This window comes from Ruditapes philippinarum, unplaced genomic scaffold, assembly GCF_026571515.1.
Source record: "Ruditapes philippinarum isolate M1 unplaced genomic scaffold, ASM2657151v2 ctg470_1_1_1_1, whole genome shotgun sequence".
NCBI lineage: Eukaryota > Metazoa > Mollusca > Bivalvia > Venerida > Veneridae > Ruditapes > Ruditapes philippinarum.
Genome location: NW_026857845.1, coordinates 215,227 through 235,920, shown reverse-complemented (window position 1 = coordinate 235,920; position 20,694 = coordinate 215,227). Strand labels below are relative to the sequence as shown.

The 20,694-nt window shown below is 34.0% G+C and overlaps 1 protein-coding gene and 1 long non-coding RNA gene across 2 annotated transcripts; one reads left to right on the top strand and one right to left on the bottom strand.

Annotated features, from left to right (window-relative positions):
- Positions 1 to 3,175: 3,175 nt before the first annotated feature.
- On the bottom strand, positions 3,176 to 9,499 carry LOC132751228 (asialoglycoprotein receptor 1-like). Its single transcript, XM_060741380.1, has 5 exons — positions 9,215 to 9,499; positions 7,261 to 7,716; positions 4,449 to 4,534; positions 3,828 to 3,918; positions 3,176 to 3,509 (listed from the first exon to the last, which is right to left on the bottom strand). Exons 1-5 carry the CDS (start codon positions 9,390 to 9,392, stop codon positions 3,244 to 3,246), a joined length of 1,077 nt encoding a protein of 358 aa, XP_060597363.1. The 5' UTR covers positions 9,393 to 9,499; the 3' UTR covers positions 3,176 to 3,243.
- Positions 9,500 to 10,657: 1,158 nt separating this feature from the next.
- On the top strand, positions 10,658 to 16,737 carry LOC132751227 (uncharacterized). The gene is made up of 2 exons (XR_009628655.1): positions 10,658 to 11,025; positions 16,670 to 16,737. It is a non-coding gene; the product is annotated as an uncharacterized LOC132751227 (long non-coding RNA).
- Positions 16,738 to 20,694: the final 3,957 nt, after the last annotated feature.

Here is a 20,694-nt window from a genome sequence, read left to right as displayed (position 1 = left end):
ATTTGAATGCTTTTCCAAATAAATTGTAAGCATTGTTTTTAAGTATTATTTTTAAATTAGAAACTTATTATCTCAACGTTATCATTGTTATATTAGGAGCGAGCTGTGTGAGTGCAAGTTGTGAATGTATGGCAATTGAACTTTAAAACGCTCAACATAGTCAAACTTCTGTTCATGGACGCCGCCAGTCTGTTCACTCCAATTTATTAAAAGTAAAATGAACAACACAAATTGCTAACAATGATTTATTTATATAAGGATTGTTAAATGTTATTGCAATGTGAACTGACAAACTCGGTTATACGGGGATGAAAGGCAAACTATAGATCTTGATAATATGAAAGATGCAATACTTCTATTATCATTAGTTAAGCAGGCAATTATTTTTACCCTCGCATCAGAATCTATTTTTGATTGTGTCGGTACACCATATTTCCGTCGTTTCATGATCTACATCGTTCCCTATTCAGTCAGTACATATTTTTGAAAATTTCCGTAATAAATCTGAATGGTTTTGATGCCCATGGCCATTAAAGACATTTAGCATGGTAGAGGTTAATTGTTTAAAATGAAGCACCTGTTTTGTACATTAAGCCCTTTACGTGCCAGGTTTTATGACCCAAAATATACAGTAATATCAACTCTCAGCAAGCAGAGGCGTCCGGTTACCTCAAAATTTAGAGCGTTGGACTGAAAATCGGGCGACCCGGGTTCGATTCCCGGACGTAGCAATTCACTTTCATTGTGATTGATACTAAGATACTTTCTACACTCGCACTGTACCTCTGCTCTGACAAGTATTGAAATAATCAAGTTCTTTCGAAAGTGAAGGCAAATAATACTGGTAAACTGCTTGACAGCTTGCCAAGGAACGATGCAATGGCAGAACTGTGCTGTGGTAAATTGAATGTGGCTTACTGCCGTGATCCGGAGTGAAAACTACCACAACCGAATCACCTCTCAGCGAAGGTCATTCTGCAGCTCTTTTATTGAAAGTGAGATTATCTGAGAATATTTTAGATTTTCTAGAGAGGAATAAACAGTTTTGTTAGAAGAATGTTAATAAATTGATTTCTTTGATTTTGATGTCGGTTAAACCAAACATCTATCCGAACAGTGGGTATGTTTGATTTTTCTGCATGATTGCATCTAGACTTTTGCATATCCAAATTGTCTATTTTTCTCTCTTACACCGTCTAATATCTATCATATATTATGCACAGAAAAGAACGTAATTTGGTATGTTTTCATTTATATTTATTGTATCATATAAAGCATGCGCAATAATAAGAATTATTTACATAAAAATATAAAAAAACCACACCAATCTGATTTAAACAATCTAAATGAATATTGTCGCAATAATGTGAAGTTTACTCTCATAATGTATGAAAGTATGGACTCTTTTATTTCTTCTATTTGATTTCCATTACATTTCCGAAAACTATTTACATGTATATGAACTCTATTTACACGACCTTTTCGAAATTTTAACACACACACACACACACACACGCACACGCACACACACGCACACACACGCACACACGCACACACATACACACATTTAAGTGTGATTTTAGCAGCTATGTAACATGACAAAAACTCGTTAATGTTCTAACACCGTTCACGCAAGCAATGTTATAAAGTCATCTAAGGACCACTTTGCAACATATGTTAATATAATTCGAACCTACAGCCATGTAAATCGAAGACAACTACCGTCATCTTTTTGTCACTTATACATCTATCTCACATCATCAAATGAATAAACAAATTCAGGGAAGTAAAGCCATTATTTTGTATTGTTATAATATAAAGTTGTAATTATTAAAGCAGCCAATATATCAGATAGCCATGCTTAAACAATAATATAATATTTACAATTGAATGTTGTAAAAGAACAGACTTAATGAACACAATTTAAAGTGGTTTCACTATTTCACAAATATACGAGGGCTGTTCGATATGTATTGTCACTAAGGTTATATTTCCATGAAAACGAAAAACAAACTACTTATTTTTGGTGCATCCCTTCAAAGTATTCCCCCTGCACTTGTATGCAAATTTTCAGTCTCTTCAGCCACATCTGAAACGCCCGGATGTAGTCTTTTGTGGGTATACTGATGAGGCACTGGTATATGGCAGAACCAACTGAAGGTCTCTTGGAATATTTTCTTCCAGCGAGCATTTTCTTGAGTCTGGGGAACAGGAAGAAATCACAGGGGGACAAATCTGGCGAGTACGGGGGATGCTGGAGTACTGTCACATGTTTTCCCGCCAAAAAGTCTGTCACTATAGCAGCCTTGTGGGCAGGGGCGTTGTCATGGAGCAATTTAATGTGTCTCATGCCACTTTTCGGCCGAATTTTCCCGAAGTATTTGTCCAACTTTTTCAAGACAACATCACGGTAAAATTTGCCTGTGATACCTCTTCCCTTTGGTACAGGTACCTGTATGGCTAGACCACGTGCTGTAAAGAAAATGGCGTACAACATCTTACGCACACTCATTGTTCGTTTGGCAATACAAGGCCTCTTTGCAGCTTTTGTAGCCCAAACTTTGTTACTCATTTTCCTGTGGGGCTCGTAGAAGTATATCCACGTCTCATCACCCGTAACCAAGTCAGAAAAGTTGTTTTTCTCCATCTTCTGTGCCATTTTCAGTATTTTACGAGCACATTGGACACGTGACCTCTTTTGTTCAACAGTCAGGAGATGTGGAATCCAGCGTGCTGTAATCTTCCTAACTTTAAGCTGCTTTTTAAGAATGAAGTGAACTGTTGATGATGAAACCCCCGTTAGTTTCGCTAGCTCACGCACTGTATACCGCGCATCTTCAAGCAACAGTTCTTGAATTCTGGCTTCAGCAAGTTTGGTGCTGATGCTGACTTTTCTTCCACTTTTTGTGTCATTTTCAATGGACACTCTGCCTGAAGCAAACTTCTTAGCCCATCTACAAACAGTCCTATAAGACATCCGACCTTTACCATAAATGTCCACAACGTCCTTGAAAATTTCAGTCGCAGACTTTCCTAATACAGCGCGACCTTTGATGTACCCCCGGATTTCAGTGCAATTTGCAATGCTTGCGCCCACCATTTTTCACACAGTGGTCAATGAGTGGATGCGTTTTAATCGATGTATTTGTGTTAATCCGCTGTAGCTCATGTACAATTTGGTATTGATTTTTTCGTTATGCTTCGCTCTATCGGTCAGAACACAAATTACCCACGTGGGAAGCGCTAAAAGCGAGAATCACGTGCAAAGACAATACATATCGAACAGCCCTCGTATGAATGCTTTTTTGAGCATTGGTCGTCATTCCATAGTCCTTTGTTATCGTGAACGTCTTGTGCAATTATCATTCCACAATCCTCATCCCCGAACTTATCGTTAGGCTCGCCAGGAGCCCAGCTTGAAAAATTTCCAAGTTTTTGTGTTCCTTCTGATGACCTCCATTGCCAGTTATTTTCATTCTGCGTGTCATCCAGTCCAATCCAGAAACCATCTGAAAACATACACCATTGATTATACCTTTTGGACAATATTGATATTAGCACTTGAACAAAGACATGTGATGTTCAGACTGTCGTTATATATGCGAGGGTCTTTAGAAACTAGTCTTTAGATACAGTAAATTTTCATCTCATCTAGATATAAAATTTGGATTGGATGATAATTGGTTAAAAACACCGACGTGTTTGTGTTGAATGTTGAAATGAATAAATGAATGTTGTGTTTGTTGGGTAAGAAATTAACTTTCTAAAAACATGCATATCTATATTTAAAATACTTCAACCATCAACTTCATTATTATAGTACATACATTTCCCTCCCAGGATATTATCCATTATAAAATCATTCTCTTCTTTGTTTTCTATTCTTACAAGGTCGCCGTGGATCAATCTGCATTTCTCCTGAAAATATAAGAAATTTACATCATCATCATCATCATAACCTCCATCCTCATCACCATAATCATCATCATATTCATCATTATCACCATCATCAACATCATCACCATATTAATAATTATCATCACATCAACTTGATAATAAAACTCATCGATTGCCGTTGCTATCGCCGTCTTTATATCATTATTCTCATTATTATCATCATTGTCGAAGTATTGATCATCATCATCATCATCATTAACAACATTATCATCAGTTTTTGAAATGTTATCATAGTAATTCAGAGTAAAGAAAAAGATTTTAATTGTTCACGTCATCGAATGAGTAAAAGGTTACAGATCTGACTATTACTTGGCCAGCTCATGGTCAATTTAATGAAAGATCTTTTCTTCAGATAAGGCTTAATGTGAAGTATTGAATATGAAGTTTTTATTATTCTTATATGAATCGTAACACTGTACAAACTACATCGTTCTTATGATAGGTCTACTTTTTATTGTAACTTAATGCGTGTATGAACTAAGTCCACTCACTTTGGCGTCATCCCATGTGCTTGCTTCTTTCACAAATCGATAACACTTTTTTCCATATTTTTTCCATGTGTCGTCCAGGCATGAAACTAAAAGAAATAATATTATAGATTAACAGGTTTTTAATTCATTTTTATACTTGATAATAAACTGAACAAATTAACTCTTATTGGCGACAAATATCTGAACACATTAACACATCTTATTGGCGACAAAATATCTGAACAAATTAACACATCTTATTGGCGACATAGTGCAGCTTGTAAACTTGGAAAATCTTTGGATAGTTTTCTAATATTATATCAACCGTTTTCTAACTAACCATCATCATCATCATCATCATCATCATCATAAACAACAACAACAACAACATCATCATCATCATTTGCTCAGAAATAAGATAACATCAATGATTAAAAAAAGTAAAAGAGATTTCTTTAACAATGCTATTAAAAATAACAAAGACCCGGCATTTTTATGGAAAAATTTAAAGGACGTTTCAAATCTAAATAAAAAAGGTTGTATTACAATGCCAGACAGACTTGTGACAGGTAATAAAGAAATTTACGGAACTGTAAATATTATAAATGAATTAAACAAGTATTTTGTCAATATCTCGAATGTCATACATAAAACAAAGTTTTCAAATACAAATTTTTCAAGATTAAAAGAAACTTTAAACCAAAAGCTAATATATCATGAATTTAATATTGAATTAATTACACCGTTTGAAGTAAAACTTATTATTGAAAAAACTGAATATTAAAAAATCTACAGGATTAGATGGAATTGGACCAAACATCATCAAATATTGTGGAGATTATATTACACCAATAATTGCATCAATTATCAATAATAGTATTGAATCTAATATTTTCCCAGATGATTTAAAAAGAGCTCGAGTTATACCTATTTTCAAATCGGGGGATACGAATGAAGCAAATAACTATCGACCGATATCAATTTTGTCAACTATATCCAAAATATTTGAGCGCCATATTGCCAAACAAATACACTCATTCTTTGAAAAAACGAACATAATTCATAATAAACAATCAGGATTTCGTAAAAATCATTCATGTAATACTGCACTAATTAGTTTAATAGATACTTGGTTAAAAGATGTTGACAGTGGAAAAATTATCGGGACTGTATTCTTAGACTTAAAGAAAGCCTTTGATTTGGTTGACCATGAAATACTTTTGCATAAACTTAAACTTTATCATTTTTCTGAAAATGCCGTTAAGTTCTTTAAGTCATATCTTTCTAACAGAATACAACTGGTTAAAATAGGTAATCTTCAATCTCAGTCAATGAAAATAATTTTCCGGTGTTCCACAAGGCTCAATATTAGGACCTTTATCATTTCTAATATACATAAATGACATAGCTTTCATAGGTAATGATATAAAAATTGATTTATACGCAGATGATTCTACTCTTTATGAGTCCGGAGAAAATATATCAAAAGTAGAAATAAAACTTCAAGATCATTTAAAATAGCATGGACAAATGGTGCAAAATAAATAATATGGCCTTAAATCCAGATAAATCAAAATGTATGGTAATAGGAACAAGACAAAAAGTAAATTATGAGAAAATTAATTCTTAAGATAAATGAAATAGCTCTTGAAAATGTAACTGATCAAAAAGTCTTGGGTATTTGCATAGATAACAACTTAAAATGGCACTTGCAAATTGACAATGTTTGTAGAAAACTTAACGGAAAAAATTGCCTTATTGAAAAAAATATCGTATTTTTTGCACTTTGATATGAAATTATTGTTTTACAATGCATATATATTGCCCATTATGGACTATTGTTGTATTATATGGGGTAAAGGAAACACAAACTACATAAAATAATGTTTGTAAGTTACAAAAACGAATTGCTAAAATCATTTTACAGGAACCTCAAAGATCTCCGTCAATAAATCTATTCGAAACTCTTAATTGGTTACCGTTCCTTGACAGATGTAAATACCACACGGCGGTGCTTGTTTTTAAAACTTTAAATAACATCGCACCGACTTATATGACAGAACTGATGACTTTATCCGACAACAAAATATATAACTTAAGATCTAGGTCACGAAAAGATATTGTATTATGGACAAGACCTAAAACAAATTATATTAAAAACACATTTTCTTATTATGGCATGAACATTTGGAACAATATACCTTTAAATATTCGTAATGCTAATAACCTTAAATGTTTTAAAGAAAAATACAAAGCATATCTTGATGTTCATATGAGTGAATGAATGATGTGAATGAACGAATAAATATATGAACGAACGAATGATGCAATATACGTATATGTTTTAAACAAATTGTTGAGTGTCTGTCGAAAATATATGAGTTGTAATATTTTAAAAATTACATATTATACATTCATTTTTCTACCTACTATGCATATCCTGTTGTTGTTGTTGTTGTTGTTTTCTATTTCAGAAGGCCACATTGGAAATAAGATATATATGATTGTTATTGTATGTTCTTAATGTGTAACCTTCTTTAAATAAAGATATTATTATTATTATTATTATTATTATTATTATCATTATCATCATCGTCGTCGTCGTCTTCGTCATTGCCATGGTTATAGCCGTCGTCATCATAACAGTAATATTAATCATCATCATCGTTGTCGTTGTACTTGCCGTCGTGGTTGTCGCCGCAATGATGATGATGATGTTGATCATCATAATTTTTCTACGATGTTATGATCTACGTTGTCGCAATCATAATCATCACAACCATAAACTGTAATAGTAATAAACATTATTATACTCACTAACATTATAACTTACACTGTTTTTGAACAATACTGAATCGCCTCTCAGAAATTTCAAGATGTTCTTGATGTTGGCCTTGAAGCTTCGAAATAGCCATATTGGACATTTCTACCTCTTTTAGAACATTTGCAACATTAGTTTTCAGTAAATCAATGGCAGAAAGTTCCTTATTTACAATTTCTTTTACATCTGTCACAACATTGTTAATCTTAATTTCCAGCATTGATTCCGTTTTTTGGACTTTTTCATCCACTTTTTCAATTTGGGTTTTCATAGTATTGAAAAATTTCAATCTTTCAGCTTTCTCATTTTTCAAAGTTTGTCGCACGACAGATTCAATTTTCAGTCTTTTCTCCTTCATTGTTTTGCCAGTTTGAGCATTTCCATCCATATCAACTTTCTCTTTAATACAGGTCGCATTATCAAAATCGAAAAGTCGTTGCTCAAGTATTTCAACACGGGCGTTCATATCTGCACGATATATAATATATTTTAATACAAAAAGCATTTTTTTCTCTTTTCTTTAATAATATGCTATGCATATGTTAGTGTTTATCCGTGCTGTTCTACAGAAATTAGAAACTTCGACTGGAGCGGTAGACAGGAGAAGGTTTCTATTTTCTGTACGACAGCTACGGGTGGATACTAACATATTAAGTGTCAATCTTTATTTTGCTTCATTATTTTTTTCTTTATTACGTCACGACTATTTGTATGAACGCGGTTCTATGAAGAACTATGCAAAAAAGGCGACTATGAACAGAATTTCATATAGTATCGACTTTGTTCTTCTATGAAAATTAACACAGATAATTTTTAAGAAATACAGCGTTTTAATTGGATAACAAATAAAGATGGACACTAAACGTTATAAAGATACATACATAGAGGATACTGAATGACGATAAGTTCAATTATTGAATTTTTATATTATGCGTGTCTCTGGCAGGTATAATATCATTTTATTCAACGTTTTGTTTGTTTGTTTGTTTCAATCACGGATTTATATTACATGTAATATAAATCCGTGTTTCAATTTACGCCTTTTCCCAACAGTATTTCAGTCATTTAGGCGGGTAGTTTCCTAACCATCGTTCCTAGATTGTTACACCAGTACTAGACTACCGTTCTTCGCGCTAAACGACCAAAGCATCTCCCGGGGATCGAACCCACGCCAGAGAGGTAACTGGATTAGAACTCATCGACTCTAACCCCTCGACCACGGAGGCGGTATTTATTCAACGAGTTCAATAAATTCAGTATTGAGCCTACACGAATATAATATTCTTTTTATCACTAAAATAAAGACTTTTTGAAGTGATTTTCTGCCAGAGGTTTTGTTAACTGACCTATATCTGATGTCATATGACATGTAAGCATCCTTATTTATGATGTACACATACATATTGTTACTTATGCACCTGCTAGTCTTATCTGTTTGATAGCGGAAAAGCATGTTAGAATGTATTTTTGAATATGTCACCAGTTTGGAATACACATGTATTGCTTTTTACATAAAAAAGCTTGATGGTATTTCGTAAACAAAGCCAGTGCCAATTAAGTTATTTTATTTGCTTTAAATAGTATAATTTCATTAATAATAACAATAATAATAATAAATAATGTCTCTAGTTATTTGAGGAAGTCTCGTTATTCGATTGACATTTTCTCTCTGAAATTGTTATTATTATTTAGATTTATTATTACTATTACTATTATTATTTAATAATAATAATAATAATAATAATAATAATATACCTACGCAATGATAATAACTTAAGAGAGAAAATGTCAATTGAATAACGAGACTTCCTCTAAACATAAAAAATAACTTCATGTATAATGCAAATGTATCCATAATGAATTAATTAACTTGATAAGTAATTCCAATCTGTTAAACATTCAGTTTTTAATCTTAATAAACAACATAGACCTGAAATTCGAAATGTAATTAATAATAAAGTGTTACCTTTTGTTGAGTCTGTTTCTTTAGATGCCGTCTGCATTTCAGAACGTAATTTGTACATCTCTTGTAGAAGGAGATGTTTAGTGACTTCTATATCAGTGCAGCTACATTGGCAATCACTCCTTACAATCAAAGCACCAACGATACCCATAATTAAAGAAAATGAAGTGAGGTAATGCATTTTCCCCTAAAAACGTGAGTACGGTAAACAAAATATACCAGACAAGTGTGATTTGTAAAGTGTAAGGTATGAAGCCTAACGGTCTAAGTGACGCTTAATTAAATGTGTACAACTTAAATAGAGCTGGGGAGTTCAATGAAACACTTGACTTCACCCTCCTAACAGGAAGCGGACCTTTTTAGCAATAGATTTGCTTTTCCTAGTAAAAGTTAAGAAGCGAAAATTGGTGAGTCTAGCATGTTTTTTTTTAAATAAAAGAAAACATTTGCGAGACAGCCATGTATTATTGATAAGTTGTAGATAATTCATCGATACTCGTTTTTATTATTATTTTTTTTTGGGAGGGGGGGGGGGGGGGGGGGGTAATTCCCTTGATTAAAACATTTCTAATCAATTAAGTGTTTTTCTTTTCTGTTAGTAGGATTTTTTAAAAAGATTAATCTAGTTATTTTTCTTCTTGATTATGTCTTTTTATCAATTCTATTGAAAAATTTTGTCTTTTTGGCTAAGATGGAGCACCGCGTTAATTCTGTAAACGGGTAGTGGAGATAGTTGTTTAATACTTTTCGCATTTGTCATTACAAAAAACCCATTAATATTGCCGAATTTGTAAACAATATACAAAACTAGACTTAATTTAACGTGTATTTTATGCATCTGGTATTTATGTGTTATATATATGACTTAAAAAGTTGTTTTTTGTGTATTCTCCAAAACCTCATTTTGTTGCGGAAGAATTAAAGATGTACTACCCACGTGAGCTGTCCAGGTTTAAAAGTGGTGAATCTAAACAGTGTTATACTCACTTTTCCCCTCGGAGCGTGTTCTTTGAAAAGGGCACAGGACCGAAAATTTGGGAACTGGAGGCCGCAAAAGATCAGAACCTTGTACTGGGGCCCACCCGAACTTGATTTAAAACGGAGGGGGGTACAAAGAGGCTAAACAAAAAATGGTGGCTAGGGGCGAAAACCCAAATACATGTAGATAGACGCTTGAACGACGGGGCCTTTTTTGCCAATACCCCGGTTTTTTAAAGGCCCCACCCCTTTATTACAGTCTTAAGATTACGTACTTTTGGGTTTCTTTATCGCGTACGTCCCTTTTTCTGTCAAAATTAGTTTTTGGCTAAAACTCTTGAAATTGCTGGAGGTAAAAATCAACTTTGTGTTTCAATACAATTTTTAAGGGGGCAGGGGAAAAAAAAGGTGACAGTTCGGGACCTTACTCGAAGGAATGGATGGCCCCCTCATTACGCATAGACAAAACATATATACAGTGTTATAACAGAATAAAGATTTCTGAAAAAAATAGATGGCTACCATATTATATTTCGGGCCTCATTAGACTTAATTAGATAGTGTTGGTGTTTAAAGTTGAAGACAGTATATAATTCATCAAGTACAATGGAATCCAGAATTAAGCTGATTTACAATAAAACAAAGAGTACAAAATTACACTGGGTCCGCCAGAAAAAGTGAGCTAGGTCGAACTGGCAGCTAGATTGAGACCTTCGGTAAAATAACTGATCATAATCCGGAATAAATGACCGTATGTAATGGACGGAATATAGCTAAGTTTCGGCACCGGAAGTGAACACGTATCATATTTTCAGGCTTTCCAAAAATTTTATCAGGTAAACAACATGGACAATGATTTACAAAAAGTAATAGTACAACAAGAGTTGAACAAGAGCAACATGTTAATTAACTTGCAATCGCATTTCGTCATTTTAATGTCATTTATTATATGGATTTGCAGTTTGTTATACATTTTCGCGATAATCGTCAATTTGGCTATCTATTCAATATCGTGCTCATGTATATATGTACAATTATTTCTACCTTATTGTAATGAAGTAAAAAGAACATTTTGGAGCAGTGTTTGTTAACAAAAAAATTAATGTTTGACACGCATTAAAAAGTAACGTAAAATATATTTTTTTCACGCATAAAAAAGTTTATCAAATTGTAAAATATTATCACATTCCTTCCTGCTCCTGCATTAATAGGTTACCATGTGCTTGTTTCTTGAAAAACAAAGTTCAATCAAATATATTTATAAAGTGAAGGGGTTATCTTTGCGTCAGAGTTCTCTCACCAACTTGACAGTAAGAAAAAAAAGTCTGTAAAATGGGTCAAACCGTTCACGCCGAATTAATTAGGCTACCAACTAGTATGCTTTCAGGTAGTCCTATAAATATGACGTCGCTTTGAGATAATTTTGCTTCTGGGCAAAGCAACGTCATATCGAAATTGCTCAAAAACCCATAGCATGTTCCGCCAGAAAATCGGGCGGAAAGAAAAAACAATTAAGACCAGTGTTATTTACATTAGTTTTTGACCTATTTATGAACAAAAAACTAAAAAAATAAATACCTTTTGTGTCAAAATAATTAAACTTGTTTCAACATCCGAAAAATCAGGATTTAATCCTCTCATATATTTAAACTCCTTTTACACGCCGATAAACAAACTGACGGCTGTACAGTGCGCGAAAATCTGATTTGCTTATTCAAATGCAAGAGTTAAACTGAGTCGGAACAAACTAAACGGAATATTTTTTTAACGAAATAAATTGCCCATGCACCGTAGAGTGTTCGAATATATTTTCCCATTCAAAAATTTGGAATCAATCTGTAAAGCACCTTGTTTAAACCCAGTATGGCCGGATAGACAAAAGATTGATGTTTATATGTTTATTTTAGATCAATAATACATTTGATTGAGATTTTTTATATTGTCATAAATTGAAAAGAAAAGAAATATAAGCTTTTGAAATAAAAAGCTTGAAAGGCAAGACATAGACATTTTTGGAATTTTTATATGCTATGCGGTTTTGAGCAATAAACTATAAGACTGTCAGGCTTGACCGACATTACTAACAAAGCCTGTAAACGTCTAATAAATTGGACTTAGCTTTTTCAGGTTCAATAAACACCCGGTGACGCTCTTCATTCCGAGCGTAGATCCCCTCGCATACCCTTCGGTGTTTGTATTACAAGCGACCTGCGTATCGCCACACATGACTCTTCGCCACGCACAAGGATTTCCGCGCGACGCTCAATTTTGTCTGCCTGGGGATGCAAAACATTAACCGATTGATCCACAAAAACAAATATTGTCAGTTGCTTGTCCAATCTATAGGTTGGCGGGTTTTATGCACATTACCATGAACAATTAGCAATCAGCTATGGCTTCCTACCCCGTATTTCAAACATCGCTCAAACGGCGTCATCACAATACGCGATGAGATATCTGAACATAGTACTCCACATAAATGGAACAAAAAACCTGTGAACATCTTACTGGTGTCAACAAGTTATTGCTCAAATGGTCCTTATCCATACTTGGTCAGGATCATTGTCTACAGGGTAATTTTGCTTGGATGAGGATAGTACACTTTCACTTTGATATAAAAACTATCGGCCACAGAACAAAAGCTACAGTCGTTAAGCACTCTTATCGATGCCTCTGTCTCTTAATTTCCAATATCCTGGAAATCTGGTCTTTAGAGTTCAATTTCTGTAGCTCTAGTCATCAGAGTCTACTATCGCTCACTCAGCGTTCAATCTCAATGGTCTCGAAACTTAAACTCACAGTCGGACTTGTCCACCTAGCAAATAATAACGAGATCTCGACACAAACTCATGCCTTCTTATAACAAATTACCTCTTCAAATAGCGTACACCTATATAGACATTCCCCAACCCGGTGCTGACCTAAGTCACTGTCTTATCCTATAAACCCCTTAAAATCGCCTAGATCTCTATACGACTCACATCCGGCTCGTATAGCGAATTTTCGGGCTTATATACGAACAAAATTTCAACCCCCAAATGACGAAAAACATTTGAAATTTTACCTTGCGGCCGACCCAATCCTTCGTTATAACAATTTTATAAGTTAACATAATCGGGTGCCACCTCTCATTAGGATATCTCAATTCCCAGTCACATAGAAAAAGACACATTCCGATAATTAAACAATCGATGATTGCACAAAGGTATCGTATTGGCTTTATCAGGAAATAAGATTTTAAATACAAGTATACACAAACATTCGTTCACACATTACACACGGGTTATAAATATTGTATTTCACATGACACACTTCAGTTGGATTTGCTCGAAACCAATAAATCATGCACGAACGTAACTCTCGAATCATTTTTGTGTTATCAATATTTACCAACGATGAGTAGAACACGCGAGAAATTAAGCGACAAATCGGAAATACAACATCGGTAAACTTCATGCACAATTACACTAATTATATTAGCTGATCTGACGCGAGTGCTAACATATTCACAATACCGAGGTGTGCCTTCAATAACCAATGCCTCGCATTATATAACCGCTTGCAGTAAAATTATCACCATCACCCGTAGCAAAGCTACGAAACACAGTTAGCAAGCAGTTTCATCCGGGCTTGACTAATTGGCTCGTGTCACCCAATAGTTCCCAATTCCTAACTAACGAATCTCGTACAATATGAAAATAACACAGCTGGTCGCGTGTAGACAAATTCAATGATATAAAACTATATCTATGACCTTGTACCCATTGACGTTGTAATTCATACATGACGCCACCTGCTTATAGGTACAAACATCAAATATGGAACACACTACCTTGGGTGAGCGAGCGTGAGCAAGTAAAGGTCACATTTTTGACTCATGTCATCAAGAGCTTTATCAGCGTCTTATTTCAGTCTTTGTCTCTGGTCCCTTTTGACGTTCCAAACATTGCGGGTCATCTCAATACTAACAGGGAGCATGAAATTGAAAGTTCCTATGGTATCCTTCACAACTCTACGTCGCTACTGTTTTATTCCAGGCATTCCTGAACTTCTGTCCTGACCGTACAAGGTTCGATTATGTTTTATGATTTCTTATTGTCAAGTTTGAATATGTCAACCTGGGGTCAAAAAACTAGTCAACACTGCTCAAAATATGAAAAATCTTGTTAACACTCTAAGAGGTCACATTTTTGACTCAACTGTCATGAAAAACTTTTTCAGGAATCTTGTCTTAGGTTAATTTGCTCAAATGAGGTTGTGGGTCAGTGAGCGATCTAGGGCCATCTGAAAAGATTTTCAAGATGCCCTAGCCCTTTTGTTTACTGTTCCCTTTTTGGTAAATATAAATATTTTAATTAAAAGCTTGAGTAAGATCATAAAAAGCATTTGTTTCATTTTCAAATACTCGTATCCTCTCCTACTTCCACTACCCTCTGAAGCAAGGCTATCGATCATGCGTAATGATAAATGGCTTAAGGGCACATTTTTAAATTTGAGCTAATTAAAAAAAATCCAGTTTTGAGCCCTAGATCTAGTTGAAAATCCAGTTTTTGTGTGCCCATTGAGGGGGCACTTAGATGTACCCTTGTCCATCTGTTCTCATTTTGTGTTGCACTTAGCTCAAAAAGTATTTGACCATTAGTCATGAAACTTTACAGGAATGTGGCTCAGCATGTGAAGTTGTGCAACTGAGGTTTTGCTTGTGGACTTTTTCTGTTTTGTCAGAGTTATTGCCCTTGATTTAGTAAAAATTTGCAATTTCTAACTTGTGTCGCACAAAGCTCAAAAAGTATTTGACCTAGAGTCTTGAAACTTTACAGGAATGTTGCTCAGCATGTAAAATTGTGCATTTGGGGTTTCGCTTGTGGATTTATTCTGTTTTGTTAGAGTTATTGTCCTTGACTTAGTTAAAATTTGTAATTTTCAATTTGTGTCACTGCATACTCAAAAAAATATTAACCTAGGAGTCATGGAACTGAAATATAGGAATAAGTTCAGCATTGTGAAGTGGAAATCTCCTTTCTGTGCTTTTTCACTAGCGGAACACATATATAGCACCTTTTCCCATTCGAGTGCGGAACGCACGTTTAGGCTCAAACTGCCTTAAACCAAACAAGTGATTAACAAACATTAAAACCATAGTGCTTCTTTTGGTGCAAAAACCAGGGCAACCAGTGACTAATGATTATTCTCAGATGTAGCAATGGATAAACAATTTATCCAAATTACATAAAACTTGTTAAACACTGGGAAAGGTCCGATGTCACCTTGGGTTTCGCTTGGGATTATCCAGCATTGTCTAGATTATTGTCCTTTACTTAATAAAAACCGTTTCGATTATTTGTTTATTGTTTCTTGAGTGGCCTGCGAGTTAAAACAAACCAAACTTTACCAGGGAATTAAATGAATCAAACAATCACTGTTTGAACTAGCACCTTGGGTTTTGCATGTGGATTTTTCTCGGTTTTGTTAAGAGTTATTGCCCTTGACTTAGTAAATATTTCCAATTTTCAACTTGTTTATGCATAGCTAAAACTGTGTTTGACCTGTAGGCCTGAAAGTTTACAAGAAAATTGGTCAGCATGTGAACTTATGCACCTTGGGGTTTGCTTGTGGAGTTATTCAGTATTTGTAAAGTTCTTGCCTATATAACGTAGTAAAAGAATTTAAGTTTTCAACCTAGAGTCATAAGATTGACAAAACAATGGAGTGTTGGGGCACCTTTGTCCTATGGACACATTTATAGTTCCCATTTTAGTTATCACAATCATGTATGTAAATGAATAAAATGAATTTGACTGCTGGACTTTATTGTTTTGATGAATTTTTATGCTCCTACAAAGTGGGGAGCATATAGCGTTGCACTTGTCCATCGGTACGTCTGTCTGTCCGTAAGTCCCAAAATCTTGTGAACACAACTCCTCTTAAACCGGATGGCAGATTTCCTTAAACTTCCAGGGATGAACAACCTTAATGTGTAGATGGCAGGAAAGGAAAGAATTTTTGCTGCGACCAAATTTAACAGAATTATTGCCCTTTGTTGATTTTTTCACTATATACCATATAGAAATTTTGTGAATGCAACTCCTCTTAAACCGGATGGCAGATTTTGCTTAAACTTCCAGGGATGAATAACCTTAATGTGTAGATGGAAGAAAAGGAAGGAATTTTTGCTGCGACCAAATTTTAACAGAATTATGGCCCTTTGTTGATTTTTTCACTATATACCATATAGAAATTTTGTGAACGCAACTCCTCTTAAACCGGTGCACATCTGCACAGTGAGGGCATCCATGTCCTTTGGACACAGTTCTAGTTATCTCTGTAACCTGCCCAAAAATAAGTGGCTAAGACTGCTTTCTAATAGAGAGAGAGAAAAACCCCAAGTTTATGAATTGTTATATTACAATTAAGTAAAGCTCATAATAAAAAATAATGTAACTTAGGCATTTCTTTTACTCTGTAACGTTTTCTTTTCAGGATGGTTACAGACGTACAGCTTGCAATCTTCGCTAATGCGTTGGGCGTGACATTGTTCCTTCTAGTTGTACTATACCATTATGTGTCAGTCAACAGTATTAAGAAGGACTAATAGAATTTTATCGTTTAATTCCATGTAAGTCTTATAAAATATCCTAATATTCATGCATATGATAATAATTTAGGGCACAACATAATTATTTACCTTTATTGTAAAGTTTCTTATCAATTGAATTACAGCTTACTTATGGAGAAAGAAGTGATGGTTAACTACAGTAGAACTTCGGTAAGTCGAAGTTGGAGGGACTTGTGTAAAAACTTCGACACATCGGGACTTCGACTCAATGAATCGGTCTGAATTTCATGACCAAATTTCAAAACCCGTGACTAGCCCTATTTATAAGATCTATAAAGTAACCTATTCATGTTTTCTTTCATTCATTAATCTGATATTTTACATTATACAATGATAAATAATGACAGCGTTAAGTAACTTTTCACGGCTAAATTGATTTGGACTACCAGTTGACGTATACAATAAAGTTACAAAAGGAGTAACAATACGTAAGGGCAATAACTAAACCAGCTTATAGTAATTATTTTTGCGTGTGATTATCACGCGACACTGGGTCACGGAAGTACTCAAATGATAGTTCTTACTGTTTACATGATTGCACTTTCAAATACCGCTAATGCAATTAAAATAGTAACGATTAAAGCATTTTTTTCACACATTTAAACGCATACAAAGGCTGTTTGAACACTCGGCTGTGTAATTAACACCTGTCACTAAAGTTGCTCTGAAATCGTCTCCGCGGCCAGAAAAGGTGTGAAAAATGTCTCGAGATCGAAGGTGTTAAAATAATCGAAGGACTTCGACTTATTTGTGGTAAATTGTTCTAGATTTATTCTATAGGGACCACGAAAAAAACTTCGACACATCGAAAAATTCGACACATAAAATCTCCACTCATAAATAGGTTTTGATAAGGAATATATAAGGAAAAAAATCGGGACTTTCATTTTACTTCGACACATCAAGAAAATCGACTAATCGAAGTTCGACTTTAAGAAGTTCTACTGTAATTTCATCAAATTTCTTTTTAAATTTGGTATATTTTGACATTAAATTTTGCTTTGCTCTTAAAAGGATATGAGATGATTTAGATCAACAAAAATATCAGTTCACAAACATTTAAGATAAGATAAGGTAACTGCTTTCGTCTTTTCATACATTTTAAATTCATACATTTGTATCCAGCAAATTTAAGTTTCATGTCAGGAACTTTGCATGTTTACGGATAATACATTGTAGAAAGAACACTAAGATTAATCATGGTCTGGTGCGCATGTACATCATCCGTAGAGCGTAAGAAATTAAGCTCCCACCTACTAGAATATTCTCTTCAAAACATTTTGGGTTCCTTTGGACAATACTAAGACTTACTCTTGAATTAAGAATTTTTTTTTCCAAGCTAATCTAGAGGTACAATCAAACTTCTTCAGTTACAGCTTCGAAATAAGCGCAACGAGTTGACTAATCTATTGTGACCGGAAGTGCACCGTGAAGCTGTAACAGTAAATATTTGTTAGTATCTTGGTTTAGCTAGGAAAATCCCACATTTGCCAAGTTCCGGATAACATCTATTTTTTATGGTTGCTGGGTTTCACTAGCTGTTCATCGCATTGGGTTTGAATCTGGCCAACATATCCCAAACTGTAATGTTACGGGGCTTTTTCCACAGGAACATGTATGGAGAAGTGGGATGATAATTTTGGGGACATTAACACTTCTCTGAAAGGGAAATAATTTTTTGTAAGTAAACTGCATTATTTTAAAGAATTTGCAAGAGGAAAGATGCCTGTAATTGGCCGACCCCTGCTAAAGAAGGAAAAAGTCTTGATGTAAGGATTGTTAATCCATTTTCAAACTTTTCAAGAACCTTTAAGCATGAATCTGGAGGCATACTGCATGGAGAACAACCCAGTCAAGCTGGAAAGTACATGTAGCTATATGGCCTTTACCATGCCAATATTTATTTAAAAGTAACCAAATGTAACAGTTAAGCTTGGAAATTTTCTTATTATCTATGAAATATTTTTTATAAAAAACATATAGATAGATATTGTTTTTTTTTAATTTGTAAGTAAACACAATGGCAACATTTCTTAAGGTAGTCTTACTTTAATGCTTTTCTGCCAAAAAATTCTAATATCAGCCAACATTGCAGCGAAATTGGTTATTTCCGTAATGTTTTTTTTCAAAAATCTTGAACATTAAATTATTTATAATCACTAAGCCTTTATTTCGCATTGTACTAATGTCAGGTTATAAACAACCTGCAACCCTGGACCGATTTATTACGATATTAGCCTATGTTAGACTTTTTTTGCAGGAAAGCATTACAGTAAGACTACCTTAATGATACATCAATTGTATGGATAATTTAAGGCTTGTTAAGGTCCACCCCCCCCCCCCCCCCCCCAAAAAAAAAAAAAAAAAAACAACAACAAAAAAACCACACTCGCACACAAAAAAGATTTTTTATATATTTTTTTGGTCTCTTGTTACAATTTACAGATAACTACTCCTTGACCATATAACAAAACTGTCTTAAATATAATAGTGATGAATAGGTACATGATAGGGTATTCTAACTAGACCCGCATTTTTCCCTATTGAAGAACCGCAAGTGTGTGTTATTATGCAATGAAATCACTGTTTGGCGTTCTATATTTAGACATGTGATGTAATCATTATACATGTGATATAACCACTATAAAATCCGACGCGTTGACAATAAGTATAGAAACAAATCAGGCGCAATTTTGCTTAATTTGCTTAATATCCAGTACGGCAGCATTTATTTGTTGATGTCATGTTAGAATCGAAATAATATATCCAAATCAGTGATTCTATCGCTTGATAACATCACTGTTTGTCGTTCAGATGCGCATCATTACATCACTCAGGCTATGCCCTCGTGATATAATTCCTCACATCCGAATTCCAAACAGTGATGTTATTGAGTGATAAAATCACAGTTTGGGATATATTATTTCTTAAATATAATATATCCCAGATTACAATAAATTGGATGGTTTTTGATGTTTTTTCTTCTTTTGTTTTCAGTTTGTAAATAGCTTAATCATGGCAGTACACGTAGTGCATGGATGGATGTCATTATCATCAAAATCACATCAAGACAGAAGCAGAAAACATTTTCCAATAATTCATCAATATTTTGAAAATTAACCAAAAATTGACAATCCTAAAAACTGAATAGAAAGAATAAATTTCTTGTAGCTGTGAATAATACTTAAAGAACTGGAAAAATGTTGAAATTTGATTTAAAAATTGATAATGGATCATGTTTTGTCATTTGCATGGGTTGTATTTATGGATTTAAATTGTTTAAAGTAAAAACATCTTCACAACAGTTCATAATTATGTATTGGAAATGATGTAATATTATTTATTATAGTAAAAGAATAAAATGTGATGTCTTTAACTAGTTATAAAGTGCTTATGTTCTTACGCTCCCAAACGGTGAGCATATAGTCGCCTCTTTGTCTGTCAGCTATTCTTGTCCAGGATATAACTCTGAAACAACAAGAGGTATCAACATGAAACTTTGTATATAGATAGATCTCATTAATTAGTTATGCAGTGCACCAGAACTCTGTATTGCCTAATTTTGGAGTTATTGCCCTTTGTTAATTTTTATACTTTGAACTTTGTCCGGGACATAACTCTAAAACTGTAAGAGATATCAACATGAACCTTTGTAGGTAGATAGATCTCATTTGTTAGAAGTGCATTGCAAAAGTACAATAAATGTGCCTTGCTTAATTTTGGAGTTATTGCCCTTTGTACATTTTTACACTTTGAACATTGTCCAGAATAAACAAATGTAGTTCTGAAAGTATAATAGATATGAACAAGACACTTTGAAGGTAGATAGATCTTATTGGCTAGATGTACAAAGCAAAAGAACCATAACTTCGCCTTAACCAATTTTGAA